Source organism: Mauremys reevesii, linkage group 15 (assembly GCF_016161935.1).
Source record: "Mauremys reevesii isolate NIE-2019 linkage group 15, ASM1616193v1, whole genome shotgun sequence".
Classification (NCBI taxonomy): domain Eukaryota; kingdom Metazoa; phylum Chordata; order Testudines; family Geoemydidae; genus Mauremys; species Mauremys reevesii.
The window spans coordinates 18,039,532-18,058,744 of record NC_052637.1 but is presented as its reverse complement, the minus strand read 5'-3'; the positions used below and the strand labels follow the sequence as shown (position 1 = coordinate 18,058,744).

Sequence of the window (19,213 nt, the reverse complement as noted above, 5' to 3'; positions counted from 1 at the left end):
GGAAGGACATTGGGCAGTGGGGGCGCACTAGGAAGTGGGGGGGTCTGTGTGGATTGATGGGCAGTTGTGGTGGGACTGAGGGTGGGAGTGCACTGGGCAGGGGTGGTGTGTGCAGGGTGCTGTGCTGGGCATTGGGGGTGCTGGGCATATGGAGTTGGGGGTGTTGGGGGTTGTGTGGTACGGCATGGGCCCATCCCCATGGGGAAGGGGAACACAGGCACCACAGGGCCGGGTGGGCCAGTATCCGTCTGGCAACTGCCCGTTTGTAAACAGTGTCCTCACACTGGGTGGAGTGGGGCCGCCCTGCCGTGTCATGCCCCATTGCCCCTGGCCAGCCCTTCACTGTGGGGACTGACTTCCCCACGCCATGTTCCATTGCCTCCATCGGGGACCACAAAAGATTAATCCAGACCTGCCCCAGGCTTAACCCCAGCTCCTCCTCCCCTGCCTCCAGGGCCGGTGCAAGGATGTTTCGTGCCCTAGGCGAAACTTCCACCTTGCGCCCTCCCCCCCGCGCCCCTGCCCTGAGGTGCCCCTCCTGCAGCAGCTCCCCCCCTCCGCCCTGAGGCACCCCCCTGCCCTGTGCACGAGCACCCCAAGCAAGCCGTCGCTGCTTCACTTCTCCCGCCTCGGGGCACCTAAGCTGATTGGCGCCACAAGCCTGGGAGGCGGGAGAAGTGAAGCGACCACGGTGTGCTCGGGGAGTAGGCGGGGCAGGGGTGAGCTGGGGTGGGGAGTTCCCCTGCGTGCCGCCCCCTCCTTACTTGCTGCAGGCAGCCCTCCCCACGCTCCCCTCCCCCAGCTCCCTCCACCTAAATGCCAGCGGCGACCGGGGCAGCTGAAGATCTGACCGCTGTGGTCCCTGCCAAGGAAAATGGCACCCCCAAATCCTAGTGCCCTAGGCGACCGCCTAGGTAGCCTAAATGGTTGCACCAGCCCTGCCTGCCTCCCCTGATTTTGCCCTTCAGCCCCTGTCCTAAACCTTCCTCCAGCTGCTTGACCCCCGGGCCAGTCACTTTCCACCCCCTTCCTCGATTTGCCCCCTTTGCGCCGTTTTAACCCGTGGCCTGCCAGAGCAGGCAGCAGAATCAGAGCCGGAGCGAGGGCAGCGCAGGGATGCTCCAGTCCCGGCACGTGTGGGGCAGCGGGCTCAGCAGTTCCTGTGTGAGCATGTTCACTACAGCAGGGGGGCTCATTAGCTGTAGTGGCTGCCCGGCTCTGGCTACAGCTACAAAGGGAGGGAGGCGGCTGCTTTGTCTCTTTACCCTGCACTCTCGGGGTTGAACTTCCTGGGTCAGAAGGTGCTGCCGCCTCCGTCCCTTGCGATCCCGGAACCCGAACTGATCAGCTGCTCCCCAGCGGGGTGTGTGCGGGGAGAGCCCTTCCCTAGCGCCCCTCTGTGCCCAGCCGGGGGGACTCTCTGCGGGGGCTGGAACCAGCCCCGGGCTCTGCCGCCACCAGCCCCTGAGCCGGAGCCTGCAGGTGAGGGGAGAGACCCGGGGGAAGGGCTGGGGCCGAGCAGGAAAGTGACTCTGCACCAATGGCCCCTCCTCCCCCCAGCTCTGCTCTGGGGGGGCGGGGGGCTGCGAGTCCCAGAGCTGATGACCCCCAGGCTCGGGTCTGCCCCTCTGAGCGCCTGCAGGAGCCGAGCCAGCTCCGGGAGAGCGAACGGCCCGGGCCAGTCCAGGGACCGAGTCTCCCAGCCCGAGGGGAGGGGGCGGGAGGGAGACAGGGGGAGAGACTGGAAAGTTGCAGCAGGAGCGATCAGTGGGGAGGGAGATTCCCAGCCCCATTCCCTGCAGCACCCCGGGGCACATTGACTTTCCTTGGACAAGGTGAAGGGGAGGGAGCAGAAAAGCCGGTTCCTGCCTCTGCCTGGTCCCAGCGGTGCTGGGGGAATGTGCTGCCCGGGGGACAGTGTCAGGGGGATCCCCCAAAGCGGCTCCTTGGATTCTGCTCTCTCATGACCGCTGGAGCGCACAGTGGCACTGTTGGGTGCACAATTTTAGTCTAAAGGGCCCTTTTCAGATGCTTATAACATGTTCAGTATTACTAGATGAACCTGGCTTCTACCCACTCTGGCAGTTCCTATGTTGATCTTTACAGTGGACAGTCTCGCTCTGGGGTGAATTTATTTCTGAAAGTTGAATGAAGAACCAGCTTCTGAGCTGTCTCACTTCACTTTGCCCACAATTTACCAGGCCTCATTATTGTCAAGCCTAAATTTAGGCCCCCAAACCTCTGTTCTAGTTATATTTTAGCACCTTTCTCTTGAACATAAACACACACCACTTTCAGAAGCTACAGCAATTTGCTGGCTCAGCAATTTGAATCCCAGGCTATGTGTTGAGAGAACTGAATAGGGATTTGCAATCTAACTTTAGAGTTTTTTAAAATATCTTGGCTCAAGTATTTCCCCAGAATGGCGGAGTCTAGAATGTCTTTCAGCAGTGAAAGAACTGGGGGGAACTGAAACCTCCCCCAGCACCCTCCTCATGCTGACAGGCTGCAGAATAACACCCATGTTTTGCTCCAGGTTGTCCCATGCCCTCCAGAGACAGGGAAGGGAAATGACTGCAGTGGAGCTGGTGACCTTCGAGGAGGTGGCTGTGTATTTCTCCAAGGAGGAATGGGCTCTGCTGAACCCGGGTCAGAGAGCCCTCTACAGGGACGTCATGCGGGAGAATTATGAGACTGTGACCTTGCTGGGTAAGGTTTCATAGCCCCTTGGGAAGTAGATGCTGCAGGTGTCTCTAAAGCACCAGGGCTGGTTTCTGTGCAGGATTCTTCATTGGTCCCCCAGATATCAGGAGGATCAGCCCCTAGCTCCTGTGTGTGAGAGACTATCCCTTCCACATCCACTCCCACAGAACAGACGATTCAGGGACATAATGATGATGCTACTCTTCCCATAACCAAGGTTTTCAAGTGGGACAAATTCACTCTCTACTCCTCCTTCCTGAGGCAAGTTCCAACTTCTGGGGCCTCTGAGCCCTCTGCCATCTCCCAGCAGGGCCACCCAGAGGTGGGGGGGGGAAAGAGGGGCAATTTGCCCCGGGCCCCACAGGGGCCCCCACCAGAGTTTTGCGGAGCCCCCCTCCGCTGAATTACCGCCGAAGACCAGGCTGTGCTTCGGCGGTAATTCGGCGGCGGGGGGGGGCCCGCCGCGGGTCTTCGGGGCACTTCGGCGGCAGGTCCCGGAACGGAAGGGCCCCCCGCCGCCGAAGACCCCGGGCCCCCGGAATCCTCTGGGCGGCCCTGCTCCCAGATGGACAAGTGTCTCATGACTTGGCTCTGCCTAAGTCTCCAGTGACCAGATTTTCAAATACACTTACGGCAGATCTACACTACCACTTAAGTCAATATAACTTACGTCGCTCAGGGGGTGTGAAAAAGACATCCCCTGAGCGCCGCAAGTTACACTGACCTAGCTGCTGTCCATGCCAGTGCTATGTCAGTGGGAGATGCTCTCCTGCCAACATAGCTTCTGCCTCTCTTGGAGGTGGAGTAATTATGCCACTGGGAGAGTGCTCTCCTGTCAGCATAGAGCGTCTTCACCAGACACACTACAGCAGCATATATAGCACTTCTAGTGCAGCCACAGCCTCTTGGAGAGACAAACACTGGAGGAGCAGGCAGCCACTGAGTTCCCACTTTCCCGGAGGTGCTCGGTTCGGACTTCAGTCCTGGGGCTTCAGGCACCATCCCCTGGACTCACTGCCCCCTCCCTGGCACCTCCCTACCCACTTCTCCATCCAGGACTTAATTTGTCCCTGGGCTTGCCAGAGCTGAGTAAATCTGCTGTGAAAAGGGATATTTGTATTTGTTTTTCAATATCACTTTTCACAGCAGACTTAGTAGCTAGCTGTGAGGCTGTGAAAAGTGATGTTAATATACAAGTATCACTTTTCACAGCAGCAGACTTACCAGCTAGTAAATCTAAAGAAAACCAACCAAAAAGAACCTCAAAAGAAACAACAACAAAAAATACAAGAACATGCAAAGCACCTTATTTGAATTTCTATTCTGTTTAGGTCCAGTAAAGAATAGAGACAACTGTACATTTTTATTATTGAGTCTGCAAAAAACTCTTACATAAATAAATTACAATGATTTGGACATGTGCATATGCATATTTATTTGTTTTTCCTAAAGTTAATTAAATATTTTAGGAAAAATTGTCAGAGCAGCCACCAGCAAGAGTTGGTGGCCACATTCTGAGGCTACCAAAAATGTGTTGTGAGAACCCCTGGTCCAGTGTCATGGATCTGGGTCTGGGTTTGGCTGTTGTTAGTGCCTTCACTAAGGGCTGCTCCTTGTGCCAATGTGCCGAACTCCTGGAAGGAGGGCATTGTTCCTGGTGTCTCTTCCTGGCTGTGGTTGGTCTCTGTGAAGTGATGGTTCCTGGTAGTGAGAGGGGCTGGGTTCTGGGGCTCAGTGAGGGTTAATGATGTAATTTATGGTCTGGCAGTGTTCTGTGGGGTATGTCACTATAGTAGAAAAAAGCGAGGAGGGCTCTTAAGTTTCAGGCTCTGCCCTGTGACTCAGGAGACCTGGATTCAATTCCAGGCTCTTCCACAGCCTCCCTGTCTGACCTCTTGTAAATCACTTAGTCTGCGATTTTCAAAGGGACCCTAGAGAATTAGACATCCAATCTTTTTCCTTTGGTGTCTGTGCCCCTTTAAAAGTCCCAGCTTTATTTTCCTAGTCCTCCTTTTCCCCTCTGTGAAATGTAGAAAAAAATCCGCTCCCTGTCTGTTTTGTGTTTTTAGATTGACAGCTGTTTGGGGTAGGGCCTGTCTCTTACTACCTGAATATCTGGTGCCTATTTTGAGAGAGACAATGGTCCAGTGGTTAGGGCTCTGACAGCAAACTCCAAAGACCTGGGTTTAATTTCTTACTCTGACTGCCACAGTGGCTTGTGTATGTCACTTAGACTGTCTGCCACAGTTGCCTATCTGTACAATATTTATTACAGCCAATCCCTATGCCTCAGAGGTCTGAGGATAATGTCTTTAAATACTGTGAAGTGCTCAGTTACTATGGTATGAGGGGCCACATAAGTACATTGATAACAGATTGAAATCACGGTCTATTGTGAGTTTTACTGTGCTTCTGTCGCTAATAATCTCGGCCTCCTGCAGCAGCAGCACTGGTGTAAGGGGTACAAAAATTCCTTGTTCTGAAGTCTCTTTTTGCTCGTGTGTAACCTATCACCAGCTTTCTCCACCCTGCTATAGCTAATACATCTTTGTGCTCCTTGGCCTCTTGCTTGGGTAGAGTTTTCGTGAATTTCTGGGGATGGAGCGTGATGGTAACTGCTGCTTTATAGATTAGCAGGACAATGTGTCTGCGTTTGAGCCCAGATGGGAATAGAGCATCTCCTCTGCCTCTCTGGGTCTGTGGTTCATGGGGTAACTGAAGTGAAGTGAAGTGAAGCTCAGCAATCCTTCCTAAAGGGACAGTTCTGGTTTGTGTCTGAAGTAGGGAGTAGCCTGACAGGGCTGGGGATGGGGGCAGGTCTGGTGTTTCTGATGCCTGTGTCCAGTCCAGGAGGTGACTGGCTGTGTGTGGGAATGGACATTGCCTGAGAGAAACTCAGGATATGTCTTCAGTGCAGATTTATCCTGGGTGATTGACACCTGGGTCTAAGCACTGGGCTTGGCCTAGCCAGGCTGTGAGCAGTCACCTGCAAGCCCTCCGCAAGTTAGTGTCCTCACTGGTGCTGCACTCAGCTTGTGTATGTTCCTATAACTTCTGGGGGCTCATCCCATGGTTCTTAGCACTGCAGGGAGCTGAGACGCCCTATGATTCTTTTTCTTTGAATCGGGGGAGGACACTCTGTCCTTATGAGCACAAGGGGACATTGTGGGAAGGATTTGAAGGACTATTAGCACTCAAGTGACATAGCCTTCACTTTCACAGCAAAGTGGATGGTTTACCAGCTGAGTGAAAGAAGCCTGGCCTTTAGCCTTTATCCCCGGTGAGCCAGCCAACCTGGCTTTACTTCTGTTTGAGGTATTAGGAAACTATTAGCGGACAGTGTGTCCAGTTCTGGTGTTCACATTCCAAGAAGAATGTTGACAAATTGGAAAGGGGCTTACAAAAGTGCCACAAGAATGATTCGAGGTCTGGAAAGTCTACCTTAGAGTGAGCGACTAAAGGAGCTCAGTGTGTTTAGTTTATCCAGGAGAAGGTTAAGAGGTGTATTGTACAGAGCCCAAAGATACCTACATGGGGAGAAAATGTCTGACAGCAGAGGGCTCCTTAATCTAGCAGAGAAAGTTGGAATGAAATGCAGTGGCTGAAACCTGGAGCTGGACAAATTTAGGGCAGTCACAAGGTGCAAATGTTGAGGTGAGTGAACTATTGGAGAAATTACCTAGCGTTGTGGTGTACTCTCCATCACTTGGAGTCTTTAATCGAGCCATGGATGTCTCTCTCTAAGAAATAGAGTCTAGTTTAACAAGATATGGGCTTGATTAGGAGTCTCTGGGTGAGGTTCTCTAGTCCAGTGTTTCTCAAATGCGGCCACCAGCCACTTTTCATGCGGCCATGACAGTTTCCTGGGTGGTGTTGTGGGGAGTCGAAGCAGTGGCACTTACCCCTCCCTCCCTGTTGTTTCTGGATGCAACACCCTGCACCATCTCTGCAGACAGGTGGGACACAACACTGGAGGAGCTAGGGGAGGTGGTGGAGCACGGGATTTAACCCTGGGGTGGTTGGGCAGCAGGCTCTAGTGGCAGCTGCAGCCTCCAGCAGCATGGCTTCAGGTGCTGACCCCTGGCTCTGGCCATGTGGTGGTGGGTTCCTACACCCAGCTCTGGCAGTGCAGCAGGTGCTGACTTGGATCTAGCCATGCAGCCCCCAGGCTCCAACTCTGGCCACAGCTCTGGTCCCGGGGCTTCGGGCACCAACCCCCAGATCCAGCCACTCAGCAGTGTGGCTTAACACCCTTCCCCATCGTCCCTGGCCCCCACTGCCTCCCTCGGCCCCACATCCACCTCCTCATCGCCCCTGCTGCCTCCCTTTTCTCCGCATCCATCACTCCTGGCCCCTGCTGCCTCCCTCAGTCCATGTGAGCATGCTCAGTACAAGCCAAGCAGCAAATCTGGGGGGCATATGATCCTGCATGCCTGCATCATGGACTTCAGAAAAACAGACTTTAGCAAACTCAGAGAAGTAGTAGGTATGGTCCCAGAGGAAGAATATTTAAGGGGAAGAAGGAGTTAAGAAGAGCTGGCAGTATCTGAGAGAGAATATTTAAGGCACAACAAGAAAGACCCCCAATGCAAATGAAAGATAGGAAGAATAGTAAGAGGCCAATATGGCTGAATCTGGAGCTTTTTTACTGACCTGAAAATCAAAAAGCAATCCAGTAAAAAGTGGAAAAATGGAGAAATTACTAAGGATGATTATTAAAGAACAGGAGAAGCATGTTGAGGAAAAAATGAGAAAGGTTGGGGCACAAAATTAGTTGTACGTAGCAAGGCACATAAAAGGAAATAAGAAGAGGTTCCATAACTATATTAGGAACAAGAAAAAGCTGAAGGAAAGTGTAGGCCCACTACTTAGCAGGGAAGGATAGCTAACAGTGAATATCATCAAGAAGGCTGAGCTCTTTAATGCCTATTTTACTTCAGTTTTCACTAAAGATAATTATGATCAGATGCTTAACACTACTCGTATTAACAAGAAGGAGGAAGGAACACAAGTTAGAATAGAGAAAGAATAAGGTGAAGAATGTTTAGTAAAGTTAGAGGTATTCAAGTTGGCATATTTACCCTAGGATACTTAAGGAACTAGCTGAGGCAATCCCAGAAAACATTAGCAATTATTTTTGAGAACTCATGGAGAACAGGTTAGGTCCCAGTGGACTGGCGAAAGTGAAACTGACATCCAATTTTTAAAAGGGGAACAAAGAGGACCCAGAGAATTATTGACAAGTCAGCTGAACTTTGATATCTGGGTAGATACTGAAACAATATTTTAAACAATCAATTTGTAAGTACCTAGAGGATAGCAGGGTTATAAGGAATAGCTAGCATAGATCTGTCAAGTACAAATCAAGCTACAACAAACTAATTTATTTCTTTGACAAGGTTACTCTCCTAGTGCATAAGGAAGTGGCACTAGACATGATTTAGCTTGATTTTAGTAAAGATTTGACACAATCCCACTACCATATGCAACCTAGGGAATATAGTTTAGATCAGTGATCTCCAGCCTTTTCATGCACAAGATCACTTTTTGAATTTAAGTGCGACCCAGGATCTACCCCGTGCCTTCCCCGAGGCCCTGCCCCTTCTCCAAAGCCCCGCCACACTCCCTCCATCCTGCACTCCCTCCATCGCTCACTCTCCCCCACCCTCACTCACTTTCACCATGGGGAGGGGTTGGGGTTCGGGAGGGGGTGTGGGCTCTGGGCTGGGGACGAGGGGTTTGGAGGGTGGGAGGGGCCTCTGGGCTGAGCCTGAGGCAGAGGGTTGGAGTGCAGGAGGGGTGCAAGCCCTGGGAGGGAGTTTGGGTACGGGAGGGAGTTCCGGGCTGGGGCAGAGTATTGGGGTACAGGATGCGAGCTCTGGGAGGGAGTTTGGGTGCAGGAGGGGGCTCCAGGCTGAGGCAGAGTGTTGTGGTACAGGAGGGGGTATGGGGTGCTGGCTTCAGGATGGGGGGTTAGGGCTGGGGCAGGGGGTTGGGATGCGAGAGGGGTTGAGGTGAAAGCTCTGGGAGGGAGTTTGGGTGCAGGAGGGGGCCCCAGGCTGGGGCCGGGGGTTGGGGTGCAGGAGGGGGGATGGGGTGATGGCTCGTGGGGGGTGTTAGGGCAAGGGCAGGCAGTTGGGGTGAAGGAGGGGGAATGGGGTGATAGTTCGGGGGGGTGATAGGGCTAGAGCAGGCAGATGGGGTGCAGGAGGGGTATGGGGTGATGGTTCGGGGTGTTAGGGCTAGAGCAGGGGTTGGGGTGCAGGAGGGTATGGGGTGATGGTTCGGGGTGTTAGGGCGAGAGCAGGGGTTGGGGTGCAGGAGGGGTTTGGGGTGATGGCTCGGGGGTGTTAGGGCTAGGGCAGGGGTTGGGGTGCAGGAGGGGTATGGGGTGATGGCTCGGGGTGTTAGAGGCGAGAGCAAGGGTTGGGGTGCAGGAGGGGTTGGGGTGATGGCTCGGGGGGGTGTTAGGGCTAGGGTGGGGGTTGGGGTGCAGGAGGGGGTATGGGGTGATGGTTCGGGGGGGTGTTAGGGCTAGGGCAGGGGGTTGGGGTGCAGGAGGGGGTATGGGGTGATGGCTCGGGGGGGTGTTAGGGTGAGAGCAGGGGGTTGGGGTGCAGGAGGGGGTATGAGGTGATGGCTCGGGGGGGTGTTAGGGCTAGGGTAGGTGGTTGGGGTGCAGGAGGGGGTTTGGGTGCAGGAAGGGATATGAGGGGCTGGCTCCGGGAGGGGGCTCAGGGCTGGGGGTTGCGGTGCGGGCTTCTGCCGGGTGGCACTTACCTCAGGCGGCTCCCAGTTAATGGTAGATTCCCTGCCTGCCCCGGCCCCATGCTGCTCCCAGAAGCAGCCAGCATGGGGGTGGGGGGGAGCATGTGGCTCCACACACTGCTCCTGCCTACTTGTGAAACAGATTAATATAATTCTGGCATGTATAAACAGAGACATTGTGTGTAAGACACAGGAGATAGTTGTCTTTTGTCTACTTGGCACTGCTGTGGCCTCAGGTGGCATATCCAGGTTTAAACACCACATTTTAAGAAAGATGTGGACAAATAGGACAGAGTGCAGAGGAGAGTGACAAAAGTGATAAAAGATTTAGAAAATGTTAGCTATGAGACAAGGTTACAATAACTGGGGATGTTTAGTTGTGAGAAAAAAGGACTGAAGGGGAGACCTTATAACAGTCTTCGAACATGTGACAGGGTGTTGTAAAAAAGATGGTGATCAGTTGTTCTCTATGTTCACTGAAGATAGCAGAAGAAGTAATTGGCTTAATGTGCAGCAAATGAGATTTAGGTTGGCTATTAGGAAAAACTCTCTAACTGTAAGGATATTTAAGCACTAGAAGAGTTATCGAGGCAGGTTCTAGAATCCCTGTCACTGAACGTTTTTAAGAACAGGGTGGACAAACACCTGTTAGAGATTGTGTAGGTTTATTTGGTCCTGCCTCAGCACAGGGGATTGGACTAGTCAGGGACCACTGCCCCATTATACAAGGTGCTGCATGGGGACACCTAGTGAAACACAATCTCCAGATGAAAGAGCTCTAAGTCTAACTAATATAGAATCATAGAAATGTAGGGCTGAAAGGGACCTCAAGAAGTGAAGCAGGATCAAGTAAACATAGATTATCCCTGATGTGTTTATCCAACCATTTCCCTCCAGCAATGGAGATTGTACAACCTCCCTTGGAAGCCTGTTCCAGAGCTAAACTACCCTTCTAGGTAGAAAGTTTTTTTTCCTACTATCTGGCCTAAATCTCCCTTGCTGCAAGTTAAATCTATTACTTCTTGTCTTAACTCAATTCATCACCATCCTCTTTTTCTCAAGACTAAACATGCATGTTTTTTAACCTTTCCTTATAAATTTTCTAAATCTTTTTATCATTTTTGTTGCTCTCCTCTGGACTCTCCAGTTTGTCCACATCTTTCCTAGTGTGCAGTGCTCAGAATTGGACACAGTTCTCAGACTGAGCCCTCCTCAGTGCTGAGTAGAGCAGGACAATTATGTTTTGTGTCTTACATACAACACTCCTGTTAATACACCCCAGAATATTAGCCCTCCTCATGAGGTTGGCGAGTTGGTGCACTAACATCTTTATGTTCTGTCTTGTGTTGGAGAGAGATAGGTGTGGCAGGAAAGGGGGTGTAGTTGTCAGTGATGGGAGAGTGGTTGTATCTCAGATAGCTAGAGAGGGTAGCAACTCTGCTCAGCTCCCCAGGGGAATAAGTTAGGGCAGTTTCCTAGACAGAGGTGGTGAATCCTTGCTCCAGATCAGATCTTGTATGGTTTATAGTCCAGACCCTGGAGGGGATGGGAGGGGAGAGCAGGGAGCCTCTCTGCGCTTTCCTGCTCAGATCCTGGATCTCGAAGGAGTAACAGAATTGACCGTAATGAACAAGTTTCTTTGCCCCACAAGCAGGATTTGTGATGTTCAAACCTGACATCATCTCCTGGCTGGATCAAGGAGAGGAGACGTGGCTCCCTGATCTCCATGGATACAAGGAAAGAGAGATCTCGAGAAACACCCACACAGGTGAGGATTGTGCAAAACTGATTCAGAAACCAAATATTCTATCCTCCTGGCAAAGATCAATCATGAATTTTTATCAAGTGTGTCTGACCCTTTAGCCCCTGCCTTCATCTATATTCAGAGGATGTGGAGGAAGGATGGGTCCCCTCCTCTCTCTTCTTGGGAAAGGTTTGGAGGGAGAGTAGGTAGGATTAAGCCCCTGATTTTTTTTATCTCCTCAACAGTTACTTTGGTTTGTTCCCCCACTTTCTGTTCCCCTTTCTGAGGTTCCCATCTCACCCGGCACAGGGACTGACTCCTGCCTGGATTCTCTCTCTGTCCCAGCAGGTGATGGGACGGTGAGTGAGACTGAGGAGGAGAATCTTGACCAGGAAGGTCCTGAGCAAGTGGAACCACAGGGGACAGTATCAGGAAGAGCTAAAGGGGATGTTTCCCAGAGTCCTGAGGATGGAGAAGACCATGAGGGTCAGAGCGAGCAAGAGACAGAGCAAGGAAACCACTCAGAGGAGAGACAGGGTAAATCAAGAGGAATTAGGAAAATCAAAGAAACTGTTCAACAGAGAATCCCCACTGGAGAGAGACCCTACATGTGTGGTGACTGTAGGAAAAGCTTCCAATACAGATCAGCCCTTATTAGACATCAGAGAATCCACACAGGAGAGAGACCCTACAAGTGTCTTGACTGTGGGAAAAGTTTCAGACAGACATCAGCCCTTAGTAAACATCATACACTCCACACAGGAGAGAGACCCTATGAGTGTCTAGAGTGTGGGAAAAACTTCCGTCAGAGGTTCCACCTTAATAAACATCAGAGAATCCACACGGGAGAGCGACCCTATGAATGCCTCATGTGTGGGAAAAGCTTCAGTGAGAATTCACAGCTTCTATCTCATCAGAGAACCCACACAGGAGAGAGACCCTATAACTGCCCCGATTGCGGGAAAAGCTTCCGTCATAGATCAGTCCTCATTGAACATCAGAGAATCCATACGGGAGATAAACCCTACAAATGCAATGAGTGCAGGAAAAGCTTCAGTCGGTACTCTCACCTCCTATCACATCAGAGAACCCACACAGGAGAGAAACCCTATAAGTGCCCTGACTGTGGGAAAAGCTTCAGTGAAAGCTCAACCCTTATTCAACATCAGAGAATCCACACGGGAGAGAAACCGTACAAATGCAAAGAATGTGGGAAAAGCTTCAGTCACATCTCACACTTCCTAACACATCAGAGAATTCACACAGGAGAGAAACCCTATAACTGCCCTGACTGTGGGAAAAGCTTCAGTCACAACTCAACTCTTACTCAACATCAGAGTATCCACACGGGAGAGAAACCCTACAAGTGCAATGAGTGTGGGAAAAGCTTCAGTCGGATCTCACGCCTCCTAGCACATCAGAGAATCCACACGGGAGAGAAACCCTATAATTGCTCTGACTGCGGGAAAAGCTTCCGTCAGAGGTCAGTCCTTGTTACTCACCAGAGAGTCCACACAGGGGAGAAACCCTTTCAATGCCCAGAATGTGGGAAAAGCTTCACTGTGAACTCAACCCTCACTAAACATAGGAGAATCCACAGTGGAGAAAGACCCTATGAGTGTATTGACTGTGGGAAAAGCTTCAGTCAGAATTCACAGCTTCTATCACATCAGAGAACCCACACAGGAGAGCGACCCTATAACTGCCCTGATTGCGGGAAAAGCTTCCGTCATAGCTCAGTCCTCACTAAACATAAGAGAATCCACAGTGGAGAAAGACCCTATGAGTTTATTGACTGTGGGAAAGGCTTCAGTCATATCTTACACTTTCAGTGACATCAGGGAACCTTATAAATGCCCTGACTGTGGGAAAGGCTTGCGGCACAGCTCAGACCTCATAACACATAAGAGAATCCAGAGGTCACAAAACCAAGAATTGTCCTGGCTGGGGAAGGGCTAAGTGAATAACACCTTTGCCAATTCCCACAAATCTCAGAGGGTCAGGCCAGACCTGGTAGGAGTGGCCATGGAGAGGACATGGTGTAGTTATAAAGCAGAAAATGAAATGACCTTCCTGGAGCAAAGCTGTGTAGAACAAGTCTGAGATGAAACTTCCAAATTGTGATGGGATTTTATTATAATTTTCCAGATACTTCCATTGACATTCTCTATTGAAATTTGGTTTTGTATACGTAGAATCATCCCTATCTTATATGCTGTGACTTCACATTAACTCTTGATAGTTTTTAGGCTGGTATCCACTGAGGGATTTAGGTGCTGTGACACTCAGTATTGCAGAGACTAAATTTTTTGGCACCTAGAAAATTACAGGAACAACACTGGGATCAACGAAGCCTGAGTTAGGAGCTCCCTCTCTACAATGAATGGGGAGAGAGAGGTGTCTTAGAATGAGATTCACAAAAGCCAGCATGCTAGGTCAGGTGCTGCCTAAGCTAGCCAATGGGAGATGATGACCAGAGGGGTGTGTGCTAAACCTCACCCCTCTCAGGGGCATAGGAACCTATCTTTGTTTGTGAGTGACAAACCAGGGAAGGTAGATGCAGTGGGACCTGGTCTAGTAAGTGTATTCAGAAGCCGCCTAAGTCCGCACAAAACAGAGAGGAAAATTCTCCTAAGAACAGCACCGGACTAAGTTCTAGCATTTGAATGTGATAACTTTTTAACTGAAACTGATGTGGTGCTGATGTAAACTGCCTGCTTGTACCTGTAACTGCCAGTTACTGTTCACACCTTGTCTGTGTAGTGCTGAGCTCACTTAAATTGTCTTATTAATTATCTGCCTTACTGCCTAAAAGAGCTACCCTTTAAATCTTTGGTTTGGCGAGGACATAACACAATAAGCACAGCTGAGATTTAGTTATCCCAGCTTTGTGGAAATCCATCGCTTGATGGTTAATTTTCTTTTGTTGTCTTGTTTCAACTTAATTCCTAACTTTAAGTGCTATTGGGAACTAGTAATGTTGTCAATCACTGTTCTGCTCATGCCTATATCTTAGGCTGTGGCTACACTATGAGGCTTTTAGCGACATGGCTGTGCTGCTACAGCCGTGCTGCTAAAAGGCATGCAGTGTAGCTGCTGTTTGTCGGCAGGAGAGCTGCTGTTTGTAGGCAGGAGAGTGCTCCTGCCGACAAAGCGCTGTTCACACTGGCGCTTTTTGTCAGTAAAACTTTTGTCGTGTTTTTTTAACACCCCTGAACAACAGAAGTTTTGCCGACCAAGGGCTTGGCTACACTTACAAGTTGCAGCGCTGGTGGAGGCTTTCCAGCGCTGCAATTACACCCCGTCCACACTTGCAGGGCACAACCAGCGCTGCAACTCCCTGGTTGCAGCGCTGGCTGAAAACCCATCCCGGCAGGGGTATAAGGAGTGCAGCGCTGGTGATCCAGCGCTGCTCAGCAGGTGTGGACACTCACCAGCGCTTTAATTGTCCTCCAGGGAATAAGGAGGTATCCCAGAATTCCTGTTCAGCCACTCTGCTCATCAGTTTGCACTCTACTGCTCTTGCCTCAGGTGACCCGCCCTTTAAATGCCCCGGGAATTTTAAAAATCTCCTTCCTGTTTGCTGCAGCCAGGTGTGGAGTGCAATCAGTTAATCTTTCCAGGTGACCATGCCTCCACGTGGCAAACGAGCCCCAGCATGGAGCAATGGTGAGCTGATGGACCTCATCAGTGTTTGGGGTGAGGAATCTGTGCAGGCACAGCTGCGCTCCGGCCGTAGGAATTACGATATCTTTGAGCAGATATCAAGGGCCATGCTGGATAGGGGCCATGATCAGGACGCACTACAATGCAGGGTGAAAGTTAAAGAGCTGCGGAGTGCCTATTACAAAGCCCGAGAGGGGAATCGACGATCCGGAGCTGCCCCACGACCGCGTTTTACAGGGAGATGGACAAGATACTTGGGGGTGACCCCACTGCCAATCCCAGGATAACGATGGACACTTCTGAGCAGGCTGGGGGACAGGAGGAGGAGGCGGAGGAGGCGGCGAGGGGGGAGAGGAAACCGCGAGTGAAGCTCCTGGGATGGGGGAAGACACCCCAGAGTTCCTGGAGGCATGCAGCCAGGAGCTCTTCTCAAGCCAGGAGGAAAGTACCCAATCGCAGCAGCCAGCAGTTGCAGAAGGACAAGCAGAGGAGCGGGTTACCGGTAAGCGGCTTTTATTTTCTGGGTGGAAATGTTTCTGGAGAGGAAGGGGGGTTATGGCTGCATGCATGCCAGCCTCTAGATGTGGAATAGCCCGTTGATGTGGTCTATCACGTCGCGGTAATCTGCTTCAGTTATCTCAGCAAAAGTTTCATCCAGAGCGTGGGCAATATGCCTGCGCAGGTTTATAGGCAGAGCCACTGTGTCCCTTGTCCCAGTGACGGTGACGCGTCCGCGCCACTCTGCTGCCAGTGGTGGGGGGACCATTTCTGAACACAGGCAAGCCGCATAGGGTCCCGGGCGGAATCCACATTGCTCTAAAAGAGCCTCCCGCTGTTCCCTAGTGACTCGCAGTAGGGAGACATCTTCCAGGATTAACTCCTGTGAAAAATGTTGGGAGACTCTTTAGTGAAGAGATAGGGAGATAAGATCACCCCTGCAGCTGCATCTTCACTCAACCCCTCTAGCACTCCAGATTACCCGAAGCAACCAGCTCCCCTCTATCACTCAAGCCCCACTTCTCCCTATATAAGCACCCCTCACTCACCATTTCGTGGCTTCTGTTGTGTTATGCGTGTGGGGAAAAGAATGCTAAAGTGAGAACTCCCTCAGTGTAACAATTCATGTCTGGAGATAGTGGATACAATGCTGCCCGTGTTAAATGTTGTCATTTCTGTGTTTCTACAGTGACCTTGACTACTGGACTGCCCAGATGTTCAACATCACAGAGGCTTCAAAATTTGAGAAAAAATCCCCGAAAGAGCAAAGAGGACATGCTGAAAACTGTTCTTCATCACTCTGCTCGAGAGAGTAAAGACTTGAAGGAGTGGAGAGAGAAGGAAAGCAGGATCCGCAAGAGAAATGCAGTGGCCAAGAGGAAAAGCACGGAGCGGCTGCTAAGCATCCTGTCGCACCAAGCGGACTCTATAGAGTCACTCGTTGCCATGCAAGCAGAGCACTACCGTGCTACTCCCCCACCCGCCCCGTCCTTTTTGCCTTGTGCCCCAATGTCAGCTCAAACCGCCTTTCCCCAGAATTCAGGTTCTTACCACCACCAGCTGCCTCCAACACCTGTACGTTCACCAACCAGCCCTGATACCTACCACCACCCTTACCCTCTGCACTCAACCCCCATCACCATGCAGTATATGCACCCTGAAGTGCAGGATTCATTAAACAGCAATCCAGACAGGACATATGCAAACTTGTGACTGTACAGTTCACCAACCCACACCCCTGCCCTCTTGTGTTCATGAAATGTTGTGTGTCTGTCTGTCAAGGAAGTTTTTTTCTTTTCAATAAAACAATTCTTGGCTTTGAAAACAGTCTTTATTATAGCAGATAGTGAAAGATACCTTAGCCCAGTAAAGAAAGAGGCACTGCAAATCATATTATTATTATGGATAATAGAATAACAGTGTAAGCAGTGCAATTCACTCCCATGCAAGGCAGCAAACATTACTGTTGGCTTTCAGCCTCAAATTCTTCCCTCAAGGCATCCCTAATCCTTGTAGCCCTGTGCTGGGCCTCTCTATTAGCCCTGCTCTCTGGCTGTGCATATTCAGCCTCCAGGACTTGAACCTCGGTGGTCCATGCCTCACTGAATGTTTCACCCTTCCCTTCACAAATATTATGGAGGGTACAGCAAGCGCATATAACCACGGGGATGCTGCTTTCCCCCAAGTCTAGCTTCCCATACAGACATCTCCAGCGGGCTTTTAAACGCCCAAAAGCACACTCCACAGTCATTCTGCACCGGCTCAGCCTGTAGTTGAACCGGTCCTTGCTCCTGTCAAGCTTCTCTGTATAGGGTTTCATGAGCCAAGGCAGTAACGGGTACGCGGGGTCTCCAAGGATCACAGTGGGCATTTGACATCCCCTACTGTGATCTTCCTGTCTGGGAAAAAGTCCCTGCCTGCATCTTCCTGAACAGGCCACTGTTCCGAAGATGCGTGCATCATGCACCTTTCCAGGCCAGCCTGTGTAAATGTCAATGAAACGCCTGCGGTGATCCACAAGCGCCTGGAGAACCATAGAGAAATACCCTTACGATTAACGTACTCTGATGCCAGGTGGGGGCAGAATAGGAATATGCGTCCATCTATCGCCTCCACAGTTAGGGAAACCCATTTGTGCAAAGCCATCCACAATGTCCTGCACGCTCCCAGAGTCACGGTCTTTCTTAGCAGGATGCGATTAATTGCCTTGCAAACTTGCATCAAAACGATTCCCACGGTCGACTTTCCCACACCAAACTGGTTCCCGACCGACCGGTGGCTGTCTGGAGTTGCCAGCTTCCAGATTGCAATAGCCACCCGCTTTTCCACCGTCAGGGCAGCTCTCAATCTTGTGTCCTTGCGCGCAGAGTGGGGCGAGCTCAGCACACAGTCCCATGAAAGTGGCTTTTCTCATACGAAAGTTCTGCAGCCACTGCTCGTCATCCCAGACTTCCATGACGATGTGATCCCACCACTCAGTGCTTGTTTCCCGAGCCCAAAAGCGGCGTTCAACGGTGCTGAGCATTTCTGTGAATGCCACAAGCACTTTGGTGTCACACGCGGCAGGAGAATCGATATCGATATCATCGTCAGACTCCTCACTGTCACTTTGGAGCTGAAGGAATAGCTCGACTGCCAAACGTGTTGTGCTGGCGACACTCATCAGCACAGTCCTCAGCAGCTCGGGCTCCATTTGTCACAGAAATCGCGATTCACACAGAGAGTAAAACAGAAAGACACTCACAATGGCGCCAAACGCTGCCGGAAAGAGTGAATGCTGGGATGTGAAGCGATGCACCACGGGGCGCTGGCAAACAGGAAGCGGACACTTCCTTCCCCTTCCCACAATACGCAGCACCAAAATGGGACGAGGTGCTCTGTGGGATAGCTGCCCACAATGCACCTCTCAATACAGCGCTGGAAAGTGCTGCAAGTGTGGCCACACTGCAGCGCTGGTAGCTGTCAGTGTGGCCACACTCCAGCGCTGGCCCTACACAGCTGCATGACCAGCGCTGTAACTCCCAGCGCTGCAACTTGTAAGTGTAGCCAAGCCCCAAGTGCCAGTGTAGACAAAGCCTTTACACTCATGCCCTCCAGCTGTGCTGCTTTTGCATGTGTGAGTGAGAATTGCCTGCCTGTGAGAGAAATATCCTTAGATCAGTCTCCCTTGGAATATTACACTGTGTGTGTGTGTGAGTGACCAGAGGGCCGGGCCGGAGCCGCTCAGGTGGAGCCGGACTGGGCCGCATGCGCTGTGCCTCCCTGGAGCCCTCCGTGTGTCCCCCCCCGCCCGGCTTACCTGCCAGCTGCTTGTTTCAGGCTTCCCGCAAACATTTGATTCGCAGGAAGCAGGGGAGGGGGAGGAGAAGGAGGGCGGAGCGTTCAGGGGAGAGGGAGAGGTGAGCTGGTGGCCGGGTGGACAGCTGCCCGAGCCTTTGTTAAATTTAAAAGCTTTTTTTGAACCGGTTGTCCTGGAACAACCGGTTCTAAAAAGGCTTCTAAATTTAACACCCGGTTCCTGCGAACCGGTGCGAACTGGCTCAAGCTCATCACTGCAGAGTTGTCTCGTGTTCCTACTTTACACTCCAGACTAGCTTTATTCCAGTCTTGGAGTGGGAACTTAATTAGTTCCTATTTTACGTTTGCCCATTTTAAATAACAAAAGCAGGGTACTTTGTGATAGAAAAAGAACTATATTTGAACAATACACTGTCACCCATAGATGTATGGTATTACCTTTAATAAAAAATAAAAGATGTAATAATGGCTTTGCTAGCTTTTATGAAGTTGACGCTCCTTTCAATTGTATTGCCTTATCTAGTTTCATCCAAATTT

General features: G+C 51.0%; 1 protein-coding gene across 6 annotated transcripts; it reads left to right on the top strand.

The window, feature by feature from the left end:
• The first annotated feature begins 1,279 nt into the window (after positions 1-1,279).
• LOC120383235 (zinc finger protein 883-like) lies at positions 1,280-14,307 on the top strand. Of its 6 annotated transcripts, none has more exons than XM_039501085.1 (4): positions 1,280-1,482; positions 2,537-2,709; positions 11,123-11,239; positions 11,561-14,307. In XM_039501085.1, exons 2-4 carry the CDS (start codon positions 2,571-2,573, stop codon positions 13,048-13,050), a joined length of 1,746 nt encoding a protein of 581 aa, XP_039357019.1. In that variant the 5' UTR covers positions 1,280-1,482; positions 2,537-2,570; the 3' UTR covers positions 13,051-14,307. The 6 variants fall into 6 exon arrangements, with proteins under 6 accessions (XP_039357019.1, XP_039357021.1, XP_039357020.1 ...); XM_039501087.1 differs by having other exon boundaries at positions 11,126-11,239; positions 11,561-14,293; XM_039501086.1 differs by having other exon boundaries at positions 11,564-14,293.
• The last annotated feature ends 4,906 nt before the right edge of the window (positions 14,308-19,213 follow it).

Bases quoted from the DNA above. Each gene is read 5' to 3' on its own strand.
- LOC120383235 (XM_039501085.1), top strand. From the start codon at position 2,571: ATGACTGCAGTGGAGCTGGTGACCTTCGAGGAGGTGGCTGTGTATTTC. The intron at 2,710-11,122 runs GTAAGGTTTCAT...TTGCCCCACAAG, and splicing joins TGAGACTGTGACCTTGCTGG to CAGGATTTGTGATGTTCAAA. The intron at 11,240-11,560 runs GTGAGGATTGTG...TCTCTGTCCCAG, and splicing joins CTCGAGAAACACCCACACAG to CAGGTGATGGGACGGTGAGT.